Source organism: Fukomys damarensis, unplaced genomic scaffold (genome assembly GCF_012274545.1).
Source record: "Fukomys damarensis isolate Sample0158 unplaced genomic scaffold, DMR_v1.0_HiC HiC_scaffold_17, whole genome shotgun sequence".
In the NCBI taxonomy this organism is placed as follows: domain Eukaryota; kingdom Metazoa; phylum Chordata; class Mammalia; order Rodentia; family Bathyergidae; genus Fukomys; species Fukomys damarensis.
The window spans coordinates 1,165,052-1,182,917 of NW_022900929.1; the positions used below are offsets into that span (position 1 = coordinate 1,165,052).

General features: G+C 43.9%; 1 protein-coding gene across 1 annotated transcript in view; it reads right to left on the minus strand.

Annotated features, from left to right (window-relative positions):
* The window catches only part of Trrap (transformation/transcription domain associated protein), a 139,493-nt gene that overhangs the window by 7,357 nt on the left and 114,270 nt on the right, over nucleotides 1-17,866 (minus strand). The window contains exons 62-69 of the mRNA XM_033764788.1: nucleotides 17,323-17,588; nucleotides 16,706-16,806; nucleotides 14,880-15,081; nucleotides 12,753-12,917; nucleotides 11,747-11,837; nucleotides 10,229-10,428; nucleotides 9,276-9,537; nucleotides 248-473 (exon numbers count right to left, since the gene is read on the minus strand). Of these exons, the coding sequence (XP_033620679.1) occupies nucleotides 248-473; nucleotides 9,276-9,537; nucleotides 10,229-10,428; nucleotides 11,747-11,837; nucleotides 12,753-12,917; nucleotides 14,880-15,081; nucleotides 16,706-16,806; nucleotides 17,323-17,588 (1,513 nt within the window). The remainder of the gene's footprint in view (nucleotides 1-247; nucleotides 474-9,275; nucleotides 9,538-10,228; nucleotides 10,429-11,746; nucleotides 11,838-12,752; nucleotides 12,918-14,879; nucleotides 15,082-16,705; nucleotides 16,807-17,322; nucleotides 17,589-17,866) is intronic.

Below are 17,866 nucleotides of genomic sequence, written 5' to 3' on the forward strand. Positions count from 1 at the left end.
GTTGATAAAAGCTTGGGGACTTCATATTTTATTAGGTTCCATGGTGATTCCAATAGGTTCTTTGGAAAGCAATCCCGATCTTTACTCAGGAAGTTTAACCTGCAGGTCACAGGCCCTCGAAGGTCTCCAGAGCTCCCAATCACTCACATTCTAAGGCAGCTGTATTCTCACCCTAGGAAACTAAGGCTTGAAATACTGCTCAGGACTTACCCAGAATGCTCCTACACAACAAGCTGGACTCACTTACCTAGCAATCTTGATGTAATAATGTGTTGGCTTTGGCATCAGAAATTCCCCAGGAATTTCCACGTCAGCTGTTTGTGCTGAGAAATTGCTCAAAAAACGACACTTTTCTTCTATGAGGAAGAATTTTGGAAGCTGCTTGGTTTTAGCCTCCAGGATTTTGATCCACTTTTTCAATTTAGAAATTAGATTATGAAGTTTCATGGACCCTGGAACACTGAAATCAAAATCTGCAAAATATAACACAATTAAAACATTTTAAATCATCTGGACTTTTCTAATTCATTATAAAATCACCACTGAAGCATCTAACAGATATTACTTGGGCGTGTCCTACACATGGTGCAGAGCAGAACATCTTCAGTCTTATGTGCTCTCTGAAGTACAAGTTATAGCCTGTGACAGCAAGCACAGCTGGCAGCTGGGCTGCTCACAGCTCTGAGGAGGAGGAAGAGAGATGAGCCCAACACAAACCCCAACCCAATCATGACAGGATCACTGCAGGAGACCATGAAGGCTGAGGTGACACACAGGCCCTCAGCAGAGCCAGGAGCTTGCAGACCACCCATAATTCACAACAACAGCATAGTTGCTGGGTCCCCAGAGCCCAGGGGTCATGTCCAAAGGAGGCCCCAGTCGCACCCACCATCTCTGAGCACAAGCATTAATTACACCAAGGAATGAAGGTTCCAAGGCCAAAACCAACAGAATAACTGATGGGAAGGTGAAGAGGAGAAAATGGAAATATCAAGACCACTGACGGTGACTTCCTCAGAAGTAATGAAATAAGAAACCAAAATGACAAAAATAGAAGACATTTTCACTTAAGCCTTAAAAAAAATCTTTGGGTAATGTATTTCTTGGATTTTTCTGAAACTCAGTGTTATAAATTCAATTAAATTAAAAGGTCTTTTGTAAATCCTCAATTTCCTTCCAGATTCTCAGCAGGGCTGGAAGACACCTCTCATCACTAACTTGCCAACTGTTATTGTTGTGAACTGGATCCTGGGGGGAGTCACAAGCAGGCAAGGTCCTCCTGCTGCTGAGCATTGCTGACTATGCCTGACACCTCCTGGAATATGGGCCATTCGATGGCTGCAGACAACTCCACTGCCACCTCACCACAGGGAGGGCGCACATCTCTCCAGCACCTCCTGTCCAAGGGACTCGCAGTCTTCTGTATTTTCATCAGCTCGTGTGCCCACCTCTCTCAGCCTTGCTGGGCAGAGACTCCTCTACACTGAGCAAAGATGGCCTCCTCCCTATTTGGCCTCCCAAGGGCAGAGGCATGGCTGGAGCTGATGATAAAGAAAAGGACCAAGTGGCTAGCAAAACCAGCTTAGAACCCGAAGCTGGCAAAGCCTTGATGGATGGGAGGCCCTCACAGGCACCAGCAGATGAGCCATCCAAGGGCAAAACGGGTCCCTGCCTCTCCCTACAAAGTGTTGTAACCTGTGCAAAAGCCAACTGTGTACTTGGCACACAGGTCCAGAAACAGCCCACCAGATTCTACAAAATGGCCCCTCAAGACACTGTACCAGCTAGTGCTGAACCCTGAAAAGTAATCTAGATCAAACGCTACAGAAAAGTCAGGCTGTCAGACTTATAAAAGATAGTTGACTTTCTCTCCTTTGTTCAGAGACAGCCTTGCAGACCCTCGCCATAATAAAGGCTTGTTATGGTCCTGGTCTGGTCCTGGTTTTCAGCTCTTTTTACCTAATGTATCTGATGCCGACACCCAGGAGGAAGGTGGTAGATAAGCAACAATGCCCCGCGGGCCAGGGTCCATTGGCCTTTTGGCCACCTCCTCAGGACCACATCTGCCGAGCCAGGACCTCTTTGAGGCTTTCTACCTTTGCCACTGCTAACGACTCACGTCCACATCGGTCACTGATTTCAGAGTGAGCAGGTAGTTAGCTTCCCTCTACTCGGGTCCTCTCTCTCATGCTCATTCTTGTTCTCTCCCTCTGGGGACTACTTGGAAATCCAAGCGCTTGGTCAGACAGACCCTCTTGAGCCACTGGGCCAAGGACTGTGCCCTAGGGGACACCCCATCGGCCCAACTCCTCTCGTTCTCTCCTTCTAGGGACTAGATCGGGGAGTATCAAAAGAGATGAAGACATTCCTCTCTTTTGCTCTCCTCCTAGGGAGCTAACTCCTCCTCACCTGCCTATCATGGGCACCCAACAATTCAAACCCCTCTCCCTCAATGCCTCTTGGCTGCCTCCTGGCACAACTTCCTCCCCTTGGACTGTTGGGACCTGACTTTAAGCCAAAATGACTCATTTTTTTTTTTATTGCAACCAAGTTTGGCCTCAGTACAAATTAGATAATAAATCTCAATGACCCAAAATGGTACTTTCAATTTTAACATAACGCATGACTTATGCCATTTTTGTCAATGCAAGGGCAAATGGTCAGAAATCCCCTACCTACAAGCCTTCTTTCTTGCCCCTCTCTCTGTCTAACCTGTCTGCCCTCTCAGGGACTTCTAGCCCAAACTCCGTCCTCCACCCCTCCCGACTCCCACCTTCGGTCTGGCCGATCACTCACCACTCACACCTCCCCTGACCTATTACCCGGCCAGCTCTCTGCCAGCTGGTGTCTCTCCACCACGCACCCATGCTCTCCCTGCTCCTCCAGCCCCTCCCACACAGGAGCGTGAGTCAACAACCACTTCTCTGCTTGCTCTTCCTTCCCCAGCTTCCTCGGAAGAGAGAGGAAAGCAAGACTGCTGAAAAAGTAAAATCCTCTTGTGGTCCTGCCCATTTACACATCAGCACCTTGTTTGGAAGGCTACATTACCAAGAAATTCCATTGGGCTCTACTGCTTTCTACATAAATACTGGAAAATAAAATATAAGGTTTTAAAACAATTCAAAGAAAATGGAATGCTTAAGATTGGAGCTCAAAGACCAAATGCTAGGTTACAGCCCAGTGCTGGCTACAGACTGCTTGCTCCACAGTAAAATCAGCTGTGATGTCCTACCAGGCAGGAAAATCTTAAAAGAAAAGAAAAATTATAAATTTTTGCTAACTGACAAATGTACCTTTCATCTTCAACTTAAAATAATGTTTGATTGGTGTTTGGTTTCCAGATGTTTAATCGATGTATCTGAAACATTTCTTCTACAATGAAAATTCTTAAACTGTAATATAGGATTAACTTGACCTTCTCTCTACTTTCTGCTTACAGACTTCTGACAATAACTATAACACAAGATTATGCTACTGCTATAAAACACTTTTACTCCTCCTGATTCTAATTGCAAGAGATCTCTGTTAATTGATCTGCAAAAGTTTTGACTAGTCTTAATTAAACGAAATGTTATAACTCAACTGGCCAAATAGATCTGAGTGCACTCTAGTTTCATAAATTTTCTTTTATGTTTGTGTCTATCCAATTGTTTGAAAGTGTTTGTCCAGAGCCGGGGATTTAGCTCAGTGGTTCTGGCACCTGCCTCACAAGCGCAAGGACTCAAGTTTGATCCCCACTGCCAAAAAAAAAACCAAACAAAAACAAACAAATGAAAAAACCAACAAAGTGTTTTATATTTTTTGAACAAAATGACACCAAAGATAAAATTAAATTGTTAATTTCTACAACCTGGTTTTACAGGTTAAATAAAAAAGTTTCAAAATAATTAAATATAAACTTTTGGGTTTGGATAGACTCCTGCTGGTGAATAAAGACACAGCTGCTCAGAAAAATTTATTCTGGCCTTTGTTCACTAATGGGAGCCCCAATAATTTTCATAGCCTTATGGGAAGATATAATTTGCTAAATATGTTGTTAAAATGTTTACATTGGTTATAAGCAAAGGGTTGAGTTCTAAATATGTTATTGTAATATTTTTATAACGGTCATCTTCAAAATATAATGTTTTCTGTGGAAAAACAAGGAGTTAGGAGTTATTAAGAAAGGTCTTTTTGGTACCAAGTTACACTATAGGATATAAGGTTTCACATAATTATAATTATTACTACTTTCCTAGTGTATGAAATATATTCGCGTTTTCTGACGATGCAGGTCTTCCAACATATTGTTTACACCAATAACCTTTTGATCCAGGTATTCACCCTTCTCTTCTGCTCCACCTACTCATGATTACAGGTACATTTGTAGGCCCATACACCTTCCTTAGATGGCATCCTATCAGAAGGTAGTAAACTTAAGCAAGCAAGAGTTTCTGGATTTTTGCTTTTTTAGAGGGGAATAAAAACATTTAACAATGGTTATTTTATAATAAGATACATACCTAATTTTGTTGCAAAGATAATGCCATCATGCTAAAATATTATTATTATGTGTGGCTCCTGATTCCAATTTTTTCTGTTAATATTCTATAGAAAATCAACTACTAAGAACAACCATGATTGACAAAAATAACAGTCCTCTAAATATATTCTGGATTCCAGGGTGCTTGCTATCCAGATAAAGTTATGATAGCTAAGTTCACTGCTCCTACTGTACTACCGATGTCACCGATCTTCTCTTCTGGGTGTTGAACCACCAAAAGGCAGGGACCAACACTAAAAGAAAACTGGGATAAGAAGACCACTGATATTTTGGCCCTGGCCCTCCAAGGTCATCAAAGATCCAAGGTATAAAAAAGAACTTTTTCTACAATGCCTTACATCTTTGGTGAGTCACCCAACCTCCTGAGCAGGAAGACTTTGGACACCAGAGGACAAATTAACGTGTGCTAAAGGAAAGTCACCAAGAGAAAAAAATCTCCCATAATTTCACTGAAAGCAACTTGGTCAAGCAAGGCCATGACCCATCCTAATGGCTGACACTGACAGGAGGTGAGAGGCTCTACGCATGGTTCCAAAATAATCCCTAGAGACTTAACTGACCTTGACAGAAAGCAAGATGGTCATATTGATTAACACAGGTCTCACATTAACTTGGTCTTACACACCCAGCAGAAAAGAATAACCAAAAGAGGCAGTCAATGAACAGGCACTAACGATAGACTTTTGAGGCCTGCCACTCCACCTCCCTATAAAGGGATAGATCTCCAAATGGTAAAACAGATAACCCAGTCTCAAAAAAGGCTACAACACCTATTTAATACCACCCTCTACTATCTCCCTGTCAAGATCTCAGACTGTTAGATGTTTATGTCTGTTTACCCCTGCTCATTCACTCCAATTCCCATCCCCCTGTCTGTTTCAAATACTGGCAATTTATCACAGTTCTGGGATCCTTCGCTATGGGTCTCCCATTCCCTACACAAACCATTAACCTGACATGCACAGTGCAAAATGACAACGTCACTTGCCTTGCTTGCTCCCTCTTTATCTCAGAAGAGCTTCCAATCTGCCTATCCAATGGCCTGTACGTCATATGTAATCAAGAGGCATTCCGATGCCTCAATCAGTCCTGACACTTTGTTACATGTCCTTCCTTAGCCCTCCCATGACCATTTATACAGAAGCCCAGATATCTAAACAAGTTCTCCCATAGAACACAAGCAGAAAAAGGGCAGCTCCCCTTCTTAATGGGAGCGGGGGTCCTCACTGAGATGGCAATGCAGATAGCGGGCATTTCTACATCCACACATTTCTATCAGGCTCCGTCCATAGAGATTTCAGCAGACATGGATAAAACAGGCCAGTCCTTAAATACACTACAAGATCAAATTCTCTAGCAGCAGTTGTGCTACAAAATAGAAGGACCCCTGACATGCTGACAGCAGCCAGAGGGGGAACATGCCAGGTGCTAGGTGAAGAATGCTTCTGTTTTGTTAACCAGTCAGGGATTGTTAAAGCCAAGGTTGAAGTAATTACAGCAGCACATCAAAGAGCGAAAGAGACGATGGAATTCTTGGGGAATAGACCAAAGCTATTCCTTGGCTTCCCCAAATTATGACTTGGCTACTTCCCTTGTTGGGCCCACTGGCTTGTATATGTCCTTTAATCATGTCAGGGCCCTGTCTGTTTTGCTGTTTTCAAAAATTTCTTTCAGGCACACATGAGGGCATTTACCAACCAGACAGTCATGGAACTCGTGTCATGGTGGGGTATCGGCCACTCTGCGGCAAAGGGAAGAAGCCTCCACCCACCGCTGCCCCCAGCATAGAGAGGTTTAGCCCCAACCTTCACCCCTTTGTCAGCCTGAAGCAGCTCCAGAAGAAGAGCCCTGCACCCAACAACCATAAAACAAAAAGGCTGGAATGTTAGATTTCCCTCGCCTTAAGATGGCCCTAACTAGTGATGACACAAGCCCTCCTAGTGATGTCACAGCTCCCCAATCCCACCCCAGTCCTATAAGAAGCGCTCCCTGTCTCAGCCATGTTGCTTTCTCTCCTTTGTTCAGAGACAGACAGGGCCCTAACCCTCCCCATTATAAAGGCTTGTTATGGTCCTGGGGGGAAAAAGATACTTACACACACATAACACCTACATACTGTGCCTCACAGGCTGGTTGAAAGGCGTCATGATTTGCTGTTGGTTGCTGTGAAGTGCACTGGACGGTACCAGCCCTGGAGCTTCGCAAAGTTTCTCCCATACCCATGGGAAGAGCACTAAAGTGCCTGTTCCCCAGAGTCAGGTGTGGCAGCTCTGAGACCTGGCTCTGCTAGACACTTATCCCTGTCCCTGGATGAACTTAGTATGCAGTCATGCCAGTTTATGAAAGCAGTGCATCTGCTTATGATTTTCCCCATGCCATTTATGCGGTTTCCTTTGCTTTTTTGGAGGGGCAGAGGGTTGTTGAATGAACCTAGGACCTCACACATGCTAAGGACAATACCTTCCACTGAGCTCCCCTACCCATCAAGTGATTATTTTCCCCTTCCTTTCATTTGAAATGCTGCCATCTCCCTCCTTTGAATTCCTCACAGCCACAGTATCACATGAGTAGGAAGCCAGAGAGACCACCACACCAATGCAAGATGAAGTGAGGCTCCCCCACAGAGGTGTAAGAAGTCCACCTGCAGCTGCAGGGAACTACACAGGACTGCTCCTTCCTTCTCCACTGGGCCAAGGTGCTGACAAGCTTGTACCTGAGCATGTCCTTAAGTTTTTAGAGTAACTACAGATTCACAGCAGGTTGGAAAAAAAAAACATACAAGAAGCCCTGTGAAAGCTTAACCCCTTTCTCCTAAGCCAATGCCCTGTACAACCACAGCACTATGTGAAACCAAGAGGGATGGTGGCAGATCCACAGAGCTGACACAGTTCATGGGTCACACATGCACCTGAGTGTCAGCACACACTCACCAGCAGGCTTGCGCAGCTACACTACCAGCAGGAAGTTCAGGCCCACAAGCCCCTACACTCCCACTCTTAACCCTCTGAGGCACACCCACCTCCCCCACTAACATCTGGCCAATTTAGTGCCTAATCTCCACAATGGTATTATCTCCATGTGTTTCCTAAGAATCACACAGAAGGCATCCTTTTGGAGTGGACTTTTTGTACTCAGTAGTTTGAGGTTCGCCCAACCTGTTGTCTGTATAATAATTAGTACCTTTTCACTGCTGAGTACAGATGAATTGTACTTGGTCATTACATTTAATATATTCTGAAGGTAGTTTCCAATGCGGGGCTGTTATCAATAAAGTGGCTGGCAATACTGATGTAAAAGTTCTTACATGGAAGGAAGTATGCCTCCACTTCTGTGGAACACGCATCTCATACTGTTTCGGAATTTTCAGGAACCTCACTCCCTAAAAGAGACCCCCAGGGCTGAGACAAGAAGAGCCCTTCCCCACCCGAGGAGGTGACAGCAAGCAGGGTGCAGAGCTCTTGATCTAAGTCTCCTGAGGTAATTGCTTTTGTTTCAGGTTTTGTAATTTTTCTTTAAACATCAAAATCCAGGAGCTTTGTCCCACTTCTAATTCTCCATTTCAAACTGCATTTGATACAATGATCTGACATTTTAAGATAAAGATATGCTGGATATTATTTCTTTTAGGTAAAATAGGATGGTTTCTATAAAATCTTCATCTCTGATGCTTCTTCATCAGAGAAGGGTTAGGGCTCCACACCAACTTCGCAAGACAAAACCAAAGATAGTGAGAGCTCTTGGCAGGAAAAGCAGGACAGGGCTCTTCTCTACCTCCCACAGTGCCCCGTCCTCGTGTAGGGTGCCTGTGTCACCCTCAGTGCCCACCTCAGACTCTTACAACAAGTGCCCCGAACCCCTTCCACCTAGAACGAGGACAGGCACAGGCTACTCTTCAGCAAGATTCAAAGGGAGTCCTGGCTGCAAGGGCAAACTGTCCTTCATAATTAATGGGATATTTTCTTTTATATTGTTTCACACTATATATATTCACATTTTTACTGTATTCTCAGTTGTTTTGGTTTGTTTACAGTACTGAAAATTGAACCCAGGGCCTTTACAATGAGATAAGATTTCCAACCCCCTTTATTTTTTATTTTGAAACAAGGTCTCACTAAGTTGTGAAACTGCCCAGGCTAGGCTCCTATTTGTGATCCTCCCGCCTCAGACTCCTAAAGCGCTGGGATTATAGTGCGCATCACAGCAGAGGATGGGATATAGCTCCGTAGTATAGCCCTGGGTTGAATCTCTAGCACTGCAAACTAGAAGAAAAAAGATATTTTATATGCCTAAAAATGTGAACCACTTATTCTATGGTTTAACTTAGTGAAGAAAGAATGTTCCAGTTGCAGATATAAAAACTGTAATCAAGCAGAAGTGTTTTTTGTTCTGGGAGATCGCACAAGACAGGCTTTAGTTTCACATGAGCAGCACTCTTGCCTGTCTGTAGAAGCCACTCAGATGGCCACTGGCTTACCTGTCTGGAGGTAGGCACCCCAAACAACACAGGAGCACTTTGTGTCTGTGTGTGTGTGTGAGAGAGAGAGAGATCACCAGTGCCTAGGAGAAGACCCCAGGATAAGGGAGAACGGACTCACTGCCCTTGGCAGAGCCAACATTTGCATTCATCTGGGCTTAGGAAAGTACTCAAAAATGAGTACAATCAGCTTAGATGTAAAAGACCCAGAAAAAAAGACAATCTTCCCCAGGAACAGAAACAGACAGCGAGACTCACCTGTGGTGAACTGGCCCTTCAGCTTCTGAAAGACGGGGTCCTGAGCCGTGGCCTGCGCTCGCCGGGCCAGAGACTCGGAGGCTGCACTGGAGAACATGGTTGAGACATTCGACACATTCTCCAGGCCTACTCCAAACGTGCTCACCAACTTCTTGACAAAATTCAGAGTGTGGGGGGTGATTTTGGCATCAGACACTGCGCCACTTTTCTCAAAGGCAACAGAGTAACACTTTGCCAGACCCTGTTGAAGCTGCCTAAGCACCTAGAGGAAGACAGAGCAAAGGCTGTCACCCAAACAGCAACCAGCCAGCAGGCCGCCTGTCATCACAATCTCCTTGCCCGAGCGACACCGCGAGCCCGTAAGTAAAGGCCTGGACACTCAACAAAAGAGAAAACTCCGCTTCTTCAAGGCACACCCACTCCCCACAGGAATCTTACTTCCATGCAGCCTTGTTGTCACCATCGCACGTCCCCACGTACATGTGCAAGACTTGAGGACCAGTGACCAGCTGGCCTTGGGCCCAACCTGACAAACTGCTGGGCAGTAGTGTGTGTGACGAAGAGGTGGACGGCTGCTAGAAAGACCCCTGAAGAACAAAGTCCCTTCTAAAATTGTACCAGCACGCTGCTTACACCGTGGTCCTCACTCACATGTGGCCACCACCTGGTCAACCAGTGCCACTTTAATAGCCAAAAGCACAGAAGTAGACGAAATATGTATTTTAACAGCAAGAAATGGCCTCCTCGATTTTATCCTTTTCTTTTGAAGTCTGCTTCAGATATGTGAGGCTGTGCTATTGTGCAGAGATTAACTACTCACCTGGTCTGTAGTAAAATTCGGCAGCAGACAGAAAATGATCAGGCAGCTAAATCTAAACATAAGGTGGCCGCTGAAGCATGCAGAATACCACCGTCTGCCCACAGGTGGCCAGCAGGTGGTCAGCCCCACGTACCTCTTCATGCCAGTTCTCTCTGAACCAAACCATCTGATCAACGATGCCTTCCAGGGAAGACAGAAGGGTGGGGTGGAGCTCCCGCTGCATGTGCATGATTCGGCTGCAGCGCCACATGGGTGCTGTTGCTCTTATGGGCCCTGGATCTGATGCAGAATGGGACTGGTTACCCACTGAACTTGGCTGCTGCTGTCCAGAATCTGAGAGCAACACACACAACGCCAATGTCAGTGCAACACCAACTGATGCCAAGCTCGGAGCTCTACAGGACCCACTGGCCGAGGGAACAGTGGTTCCCGCCAGTATGGGAACTGCCACGGGACCGTCTCCGCAAGATGGTGTGGAGAATGCCCTGCTTCTAAGGACAGCTGTGCCCACTGACCTGGACAAAACCAGTGAGCGTGCTGAGGTGACAACATGCTACCCAGTGTGCCGAGCTGAGGATGTGCACTGCACCTTCATTCCTACCTTTTCTGCACATTTGAAATTTTCAAAATAAAACGTTCAGAAAAATGTTTCATAGTATGTTCCTCTTACTAAAGCTCAAATAATCTAAAAGCAGTTAATAAGCATCTCTCCACTTTTCATCCAAGAAAAACAAACCATATCTGTACAATGTTATTCTTCAAAAAGATGCTGTGGCCGGGCATGGTGGTGCACTCAGACTCCCAGCACTCGGGAGGCTGAGGCAGGAGGATAGCTGTGAGTTCGAGACCAGTCTGGGCTACATAGTGAGTTCCAGGTCAGTCTCAACTACATAGTGAGACACTGTCTCAAAAAAAACAAAAAAAAGATGCTCTGTGAGAAATACACTGCAGAACTCTGCATGGCCTGTTCTCTGGCTTTCCCTTAGTACACTTAGTCTTGAAATGAAAAAAATATCTTATTTAAAATGACCAAAACAAGGAGCTGAGATGTGCTGCATGCTGTCTCCAGGCCCTCTTCATCTTATTAACCTGCAACGCTGCCACAACCCAGTGTGCCACATCCACAAAATGACATTCCTTAAATAGCCGATAAAGCACCACACTTAGCACTATCTGAAACCCTTAATTAGTTTTTTTTTTTTTTTACAAAGGAAAGCTGTTCAACAGAGATTAAAAGTCTTATATCCTGAATTAATTTTCCCAAAGAGTTGGCAAAACTGTAGATTCTTCTGACAGCTTAAAACAGCTTTTAGCCTGAACAATGAAAGGCACAGTAGTGGACATTCACACCATTTCTAGGATTCTCTTATTACTAAGGAGAAAGGTGAATTTTATAATTCTCTATTGCTAAAAATCTTCAGATGTATCTTCTGCCCATGAATCAATCACTCAGATGCACACCCCACCACATTATGGTGAAGAGAATCATACACCTTACTTAAAGATCAGGCTTTGTCCTCTGGCCCCTTCGTGAAGAAGAGACTGGCCACATGTAGAAAAGGAGCTGAGGGGCAAGGTGTGTCTGCAGCACTGGAGACTCCCATGGAAGGAGTCCTAAAATCCTGGCCAGCCAAACCGGCCCTTGACGTACCGCTCTTGTAGCGTTCCCGCTGTTCTATTTTCAGGGTCAGGTACAGAGTCCGGATGGGAAAGTAGACAGCTTGGGGATACACACGTCCAACCTGCTCAGAGACAGGAAATCATAAACAGCATTACTCCATTCTGTTATCTAGATGAAGACAATTTGTACTCAAAATAATTGATACTAAGTTGGAAATGAGTTTTTGGTCTTCATTTGGCCAAAAAAAACCCCAAAACAAACAAACAAAAAACCCCACACCTTCACAATATCTAACATACAAGGCTGGATTGTACAGAAGGTGAGATATCTTGTTCAGCCTTAAAGGACTTAAGACAGATCCACACTTGCATTTGATCAATTCTGCCCAGAGAAACTACATTCATTTCATTTGGTAAATCGAAAGAAGACAAAAGACAGAGGTTCTGGGGCCTCCAAGTACTACAGAGATGATGCCTGTGAGTGCCAGCACATCCAAATCACACGGCTTACCACTCATTCCTGAAGTTACTCAGTTTTAGACACACACACCAAGGTGCTGTATACACCACAGGATCTAAACGTCTACTATTTTGGTTCTTTATCTCAGTCTTTTCAAAGAGGGACCTTCTGGAACCATTCTCAAGTGACAGTTAAAATGAAAAGAGTGTGGGACCTAGAACTGTCCAATTCCCACCTCCCCAAAGAACTGTTGGTGTTTCACAGGTGCAGCTGAACTGCACCAAGTGAGGGACACAGTGAGGTATCAGTCTCAAGGGTACAAGACAGAAAATCAGGTGAGAAATGCCTAACTTTGCGAGACACAATCTTCCACTCAATACATTTGTTTTATCCCTTGTAAAGAGATAGTCAAGTTAAGAAATTACAATTTCAACAGTGCAATGCTTTATTGGCTACTTCATCTCAACCCTGATAGCTATTTTCAATACTCTGAGCATTCAAATTTAACTTTCTGGAAGAAAAGAATGCAAAATGAAGACAAAACTGTTCTACAACAGAGACGTCTTGTGATGCCCACCTGGCTGATGAGGTTCAGAAGCAACTTGCCCTCAGAGCCGACCAGGCAGGTGAGGAGCTGTGGGATCCAGGCCAGCCACTGGATGGGTGGCACGCCGATGCAGTACTTGTCAACAGCATCCGCCAGCGTGTTTTTGTCATCATCAAAACTCAAAAGCCACAGCACCTAGCAGAGGAAAAGTTCTAGAGTTGAATGACAACCGAGGCTCTCAATGAAGTGAAGTGACCTTTATTTCTAACATTAAAATTTCATGAGCAGGACATGGTGGCACATTGCCTATAAATCCAGCTCGTGGGGAGGCTGGGGATGCAGCACACACCCCTGTTGATCACACAGGCCCAGGATTTGACCTCAGCATCACAAAATATGAAAAACCAGAGGTTTACTGGCCATGGGGAAAAATATCCACTGTGGGACTAACTTACTGCCAAACTTAACATAGAAATGTTAAATAAAACCTAAAACTGGACTGTAATTTTTCTCCTGATTTAGCTATAATGACAATTACCAACTGATCCATTCTGCTGACTGGTAGTACCCTGTGGCTCCGGGGAGGCAGCAGGCAGTTCACTAGGGCTGCTGACGTGCTAACTCACATGAGCAACCTCACCAAACAGAAGGGATTTTTGCTATAATCTCAGATTATCATCCCCCTGCACCAGGGAGATCACGTGCTACAGCACAGAGCCCATGGGAATCTGAAAGCCTGGCATCTAGGAACAGCAGCTGCAGGGTCAGACCCAGGTGGTGCTGCTGTCAGTGGCGCTGGCTTCCACCTCCATGTCCATGTGCTAGTGGACAGTTCCAGTGCTTATGTTAGATCAGGGAATTCTAAAAACTTTAATGGGTAAAGTAGGCAGAACACAACAATTTATTCCTAAATTTTCTACAAGAATTATGAAGCCCGATGAAAAAAATCTAATGAATGTTTAAACTTTAAAAATTTATTACAGTAATAGATACACTGCCACGAATCCCTCTCAAAACACTTCCTCTTCCTTTGAACACACTTTCCGATTCTTCTTGCTGCTTTATGAAACAGTACTGAAAATCCTTTTTCAAGTCTTTAGTTGCATTGTCATGGATGCCTCAATGTCCTGAATCAAGTCAAAACAAGGAAGAGCTAGAAGTCACACCATGTTTGATTTCATGAACAGGGTGAATGAAGACATGTTATTTTTATGAGCCTGCCTTTTTGCTGGACGGCACTTGGTAGCAGCATTCACTGCATGTTTTATACCTTGTAAAGATAGTCACAAAAAGAGGACTTCTAGAACGGCTTCAGAAAGTCGCAAGAATGATGGGATAAGAATGTTTAAAGAGGAAGGGAAATAAAAACGATTAAGATTTGGTATGTACATGTACCACTGCACCATGATAAATGTATTCATTACATATCACAAACGTGATTAGAAAAAACAATTTTTTTGTAAATGTTCAAAGCAAGGGGGAATTTGGGGGCGGGATTAATGGCAGCATGTTTTATTGTAACAAATTTAAAAAATTTAAACATTCACTCTATACTTTGAACACACCTTGCATTTCTGGGTTTTACTTATCTGCTTACTGTGGAAGAAAAGGAAGCAATCTGAAAAACTCTCAATCTTGAGAAATACGCCAGGAGGTAGACACATGTCTGACACCCGCTCCGTGCTCAGCAGTCTGTGGGGGTCACTGCATGGAGAGAGATCACCAGCAGGCACCAAAGGACATCAGCGCTGTGAGCACAGGTGCCTAGTAAGTAGAGCCACACTCCAGGTCCCTGCTTGGTCTAGGAGTGGTGTCCAGGGTGTGATGGCAGATAGCACTTGACACAAAAGCCTAAGACCCAGATTCTAGGCAAGGCTCTGCCCAAGCCTGCTATCTTAGCTTTAAAACAGAACTTTGAAAGACACTTTGAAGAGTGATGGGAATTAGGAAATAAGGCAGGAAATCTGGCCTCACCCAGAATAGATTAGTGAATTCAGTCAGGCTAGATTCTGATCTAAATGTAAGGGATGGTCTTTTATCAAAACTAATTCTTGGGCCGGGTATTTAGCCCAGTGGTTCTGCTGCCTGCCTTGAAAGTGCAAGGACCCAAGGTTCGATCCTCAGTACCAAAAAAAAAAAAAAAATTTTTGGTCTCACCTTGGCCAAATATTTTCTTGATTTGCTCTCATTCTGATGCCGACATGCATGCAGGTAACAGGTAATAGCAGACACCCCAAGATGTAGCTGCCGCTCTTTCACAAAGATGTTCTCCAGGTAGTCGCCCCACATGGCCCAGGCTTTCACCAGCACGTCATGCATCTGCACGGCTGCCGAAAAGGCTTTGTTTGCTTCTTCAGACCTATGAGGAGTCATAGAACATGAGACCCTCACCACACAGCATGAAATTAACCATTTCAAAGTGAACATTTCAGTGGTATTTAAAGCATTTGTGCTGTTGTACAACCACCTCCTGAGCAGTTACTCCAACCCCCAGCCCACAACCTCAAGTCCCTGGTCATCACCAGCCTGCTTTCCTCCCCAGGTTTATCTATTCCAATCATTTCTTATCAATCAAATCATACATCCTATGATCTTGAGTTTGGCTTTTTCACTTAGCATGGTGTTTCTGAGATTCATCCATACTGTAGCATGTGTCAGAACTTTATTCTCTTTTATAAGTGAACAATATCCCATTCTATGTAAAGACTATTCTGTTTATCTACTTGTACTGTTTCCATATTCGATCTTGGCTATCATGACTAGTACTGATGTAAACATTCTTGAATGTTTCACTTCCATTCTTGTGGATGCACACCAAGTGCGGAACTGCTGGGTCATATGGTGAGACTATGTTTACTTTTATGTGAAACTGTCAAACAGTCACAAAAGGCCACATATTTCAAGTCTATTTATATGAAATGTTTAGGCAGACCCATAGGGCAAAAAATAGACTGGATGGTAGGTAAAAAAGGGAAAGGAGAAATGGGAGTGACTGCTAACATTCCCTTTTCTTTTTTGGGATGACTGAAGTGTTCTAAAACTAGCTCTTGGTGATGACTTGACTTATAAACTCAATTTGCTCCTGAGGAATGACTGTAACTCAAGTTGGTCAGTGAAGGCTCAGGCTCCTCTATACAGCCTTCAAAGTCTTTCTCGTGTATACAGGCAGATCTCAGGGTCCTTAGAGAGACACTGGCCAAGGATTTCTCAACCCCACACAGGAAAGGATGTTGTTATGTTCCTCCAGAACCCTTTAAGCGTTAAATCTACTTGAGACCATCTGGAAGCACAAGTGGCCAGCATTCAGTCTGTAACTCAAGACTTTGTAAGTTAAAACTAAAACAGACAAGATACTTCAATCTTGAAAAAACTGCTTACTTTTTAAAAAAATAAGTTAAAAATGCAAACCCTGTATTTTCACTGCAAGTGTGAAAAGTGGGTTTGAGAGCCTGTAAGCAGCAACCAGGAACTCATCAGCTGCTTTTCTCTAAAATAGTGTTGGCAGGCAGCAAATGGCTCCGGTCTGCAGACTATACCATTCCAGACCAGGACTGCAGTCACCCAGTAAGAGTGGTGCTAGATGGCGTCAGTGGGCATGGGCGTGCTCAATATAAATTCATTTCCGAAAACCAGAGCCTTGGCTATAGTTACTAACCCTGCTCTAAAATAAGAATCATCCCCACAGAGGAAACATGTCCATCCCACAAGGCAGGGGAGAAGCAGAGACAGGAATCCACAGTACCTACAGTCCTTGATCAGTAGCTCATCTTTATAAACCTCTCAGTACTACACACCAGACTGACATCAATCTGTTCCAAGTTACTCTCTGCAGAGGGACAGTACTAAGAAACCATACCAAATACTCATCATGAAATCTTGTCGATTTCTAATTTGAGATCTCCAGTGGCTTCCAGTTCTAAGGAACCATTTAAATAATCCAGTCAGTGTTTTTCTACTACCCTCTTTCAATATAACATACGTACTTGTTGATCTGAGCCAAGAACATTCCTTTCAGCGCATAAAATTCAGCTGTCATCTCTTTTGTGAAGTATTTTAAATTTGTAGATTCAATAACTTCAAGGCCCTGTTTAAAAACAAAGAAATGAGCAGGCAAAATTTATTACAATTTCTGTGTAACATGAAAGCTTCATAAAAAGTATTAATCTAGCAATAAATACTATAAGCTATTGACAATTATACTTTATCTATGAATATTTGCTGTCTGATAGGCACTATCTGAACTGAATCACTAGAGGCCAAACAATCTTAGACACAGATTATCACTTCCTGCAACTCTTTATATGACTAGTCAGGTTCACTTTAATTTTTACCTATTCCTATGGATACAGTCCAAATCTACCTGTCTCCTATGCTATAGCATTTTTCTTTCCTTGAACATGTTAGGTAAGCATACAGTACAATGGAAACCATGGGTGTCATTCAAATAATTGAGTGGTTTCTTTTTCATTTCTTGTGGAAGGATCTGTGTGTGTGAAATTCAAACCCTCCTTCCTTATCACCTGACCCAGAACCCTTAAGTAGACTCCTTTTCTATTGGTCTGTTGTGTGTGGGGAGAGGACAATGTTCCCCAGGCCCTACCTGCATGCATTCGTTTTTGCCCATCACTCCTGCCAGCTGGAGATAACATTTAACTTGCTGTCGAATCTTCTGGAAGCAATCCACGATGGGAACGGTTGGAATGGTGTGAATACGACTTAGTATGTCCAGTGCTACATTGACCAGTCCTTGTTTCCGGGCAATTTTCCCATACTGGATGATTGCTGAAGCTGATGCGTGAACCCCGAGCATAGCATTATTTGAACTTGGATCGTGCTGAGAACTATTTTCATAAGCAGTTACAATCGCTAGAGAGTAAGGAAATCAGCTATCAGTCCATGGCATGTCCTTACTCCACAAAAAGGCTTCAATAAAAATGAAAAACACATACATGGCTTATGAAAACAGGAAACTCTGTGATAAATCCTTGTTACTTTTCTTTGTACTTTGCAAGAATGTCACAAGTTACAAAAGGTGCAAACTACAGAGTCAGGCTTTACCCTTCTAGCTAAGTAAATCATGAAATCATGTAGGTAGTCCTAAATGCACAGATGCCAGCAGGTTTAGGGGATGAGCTGGGGGACCA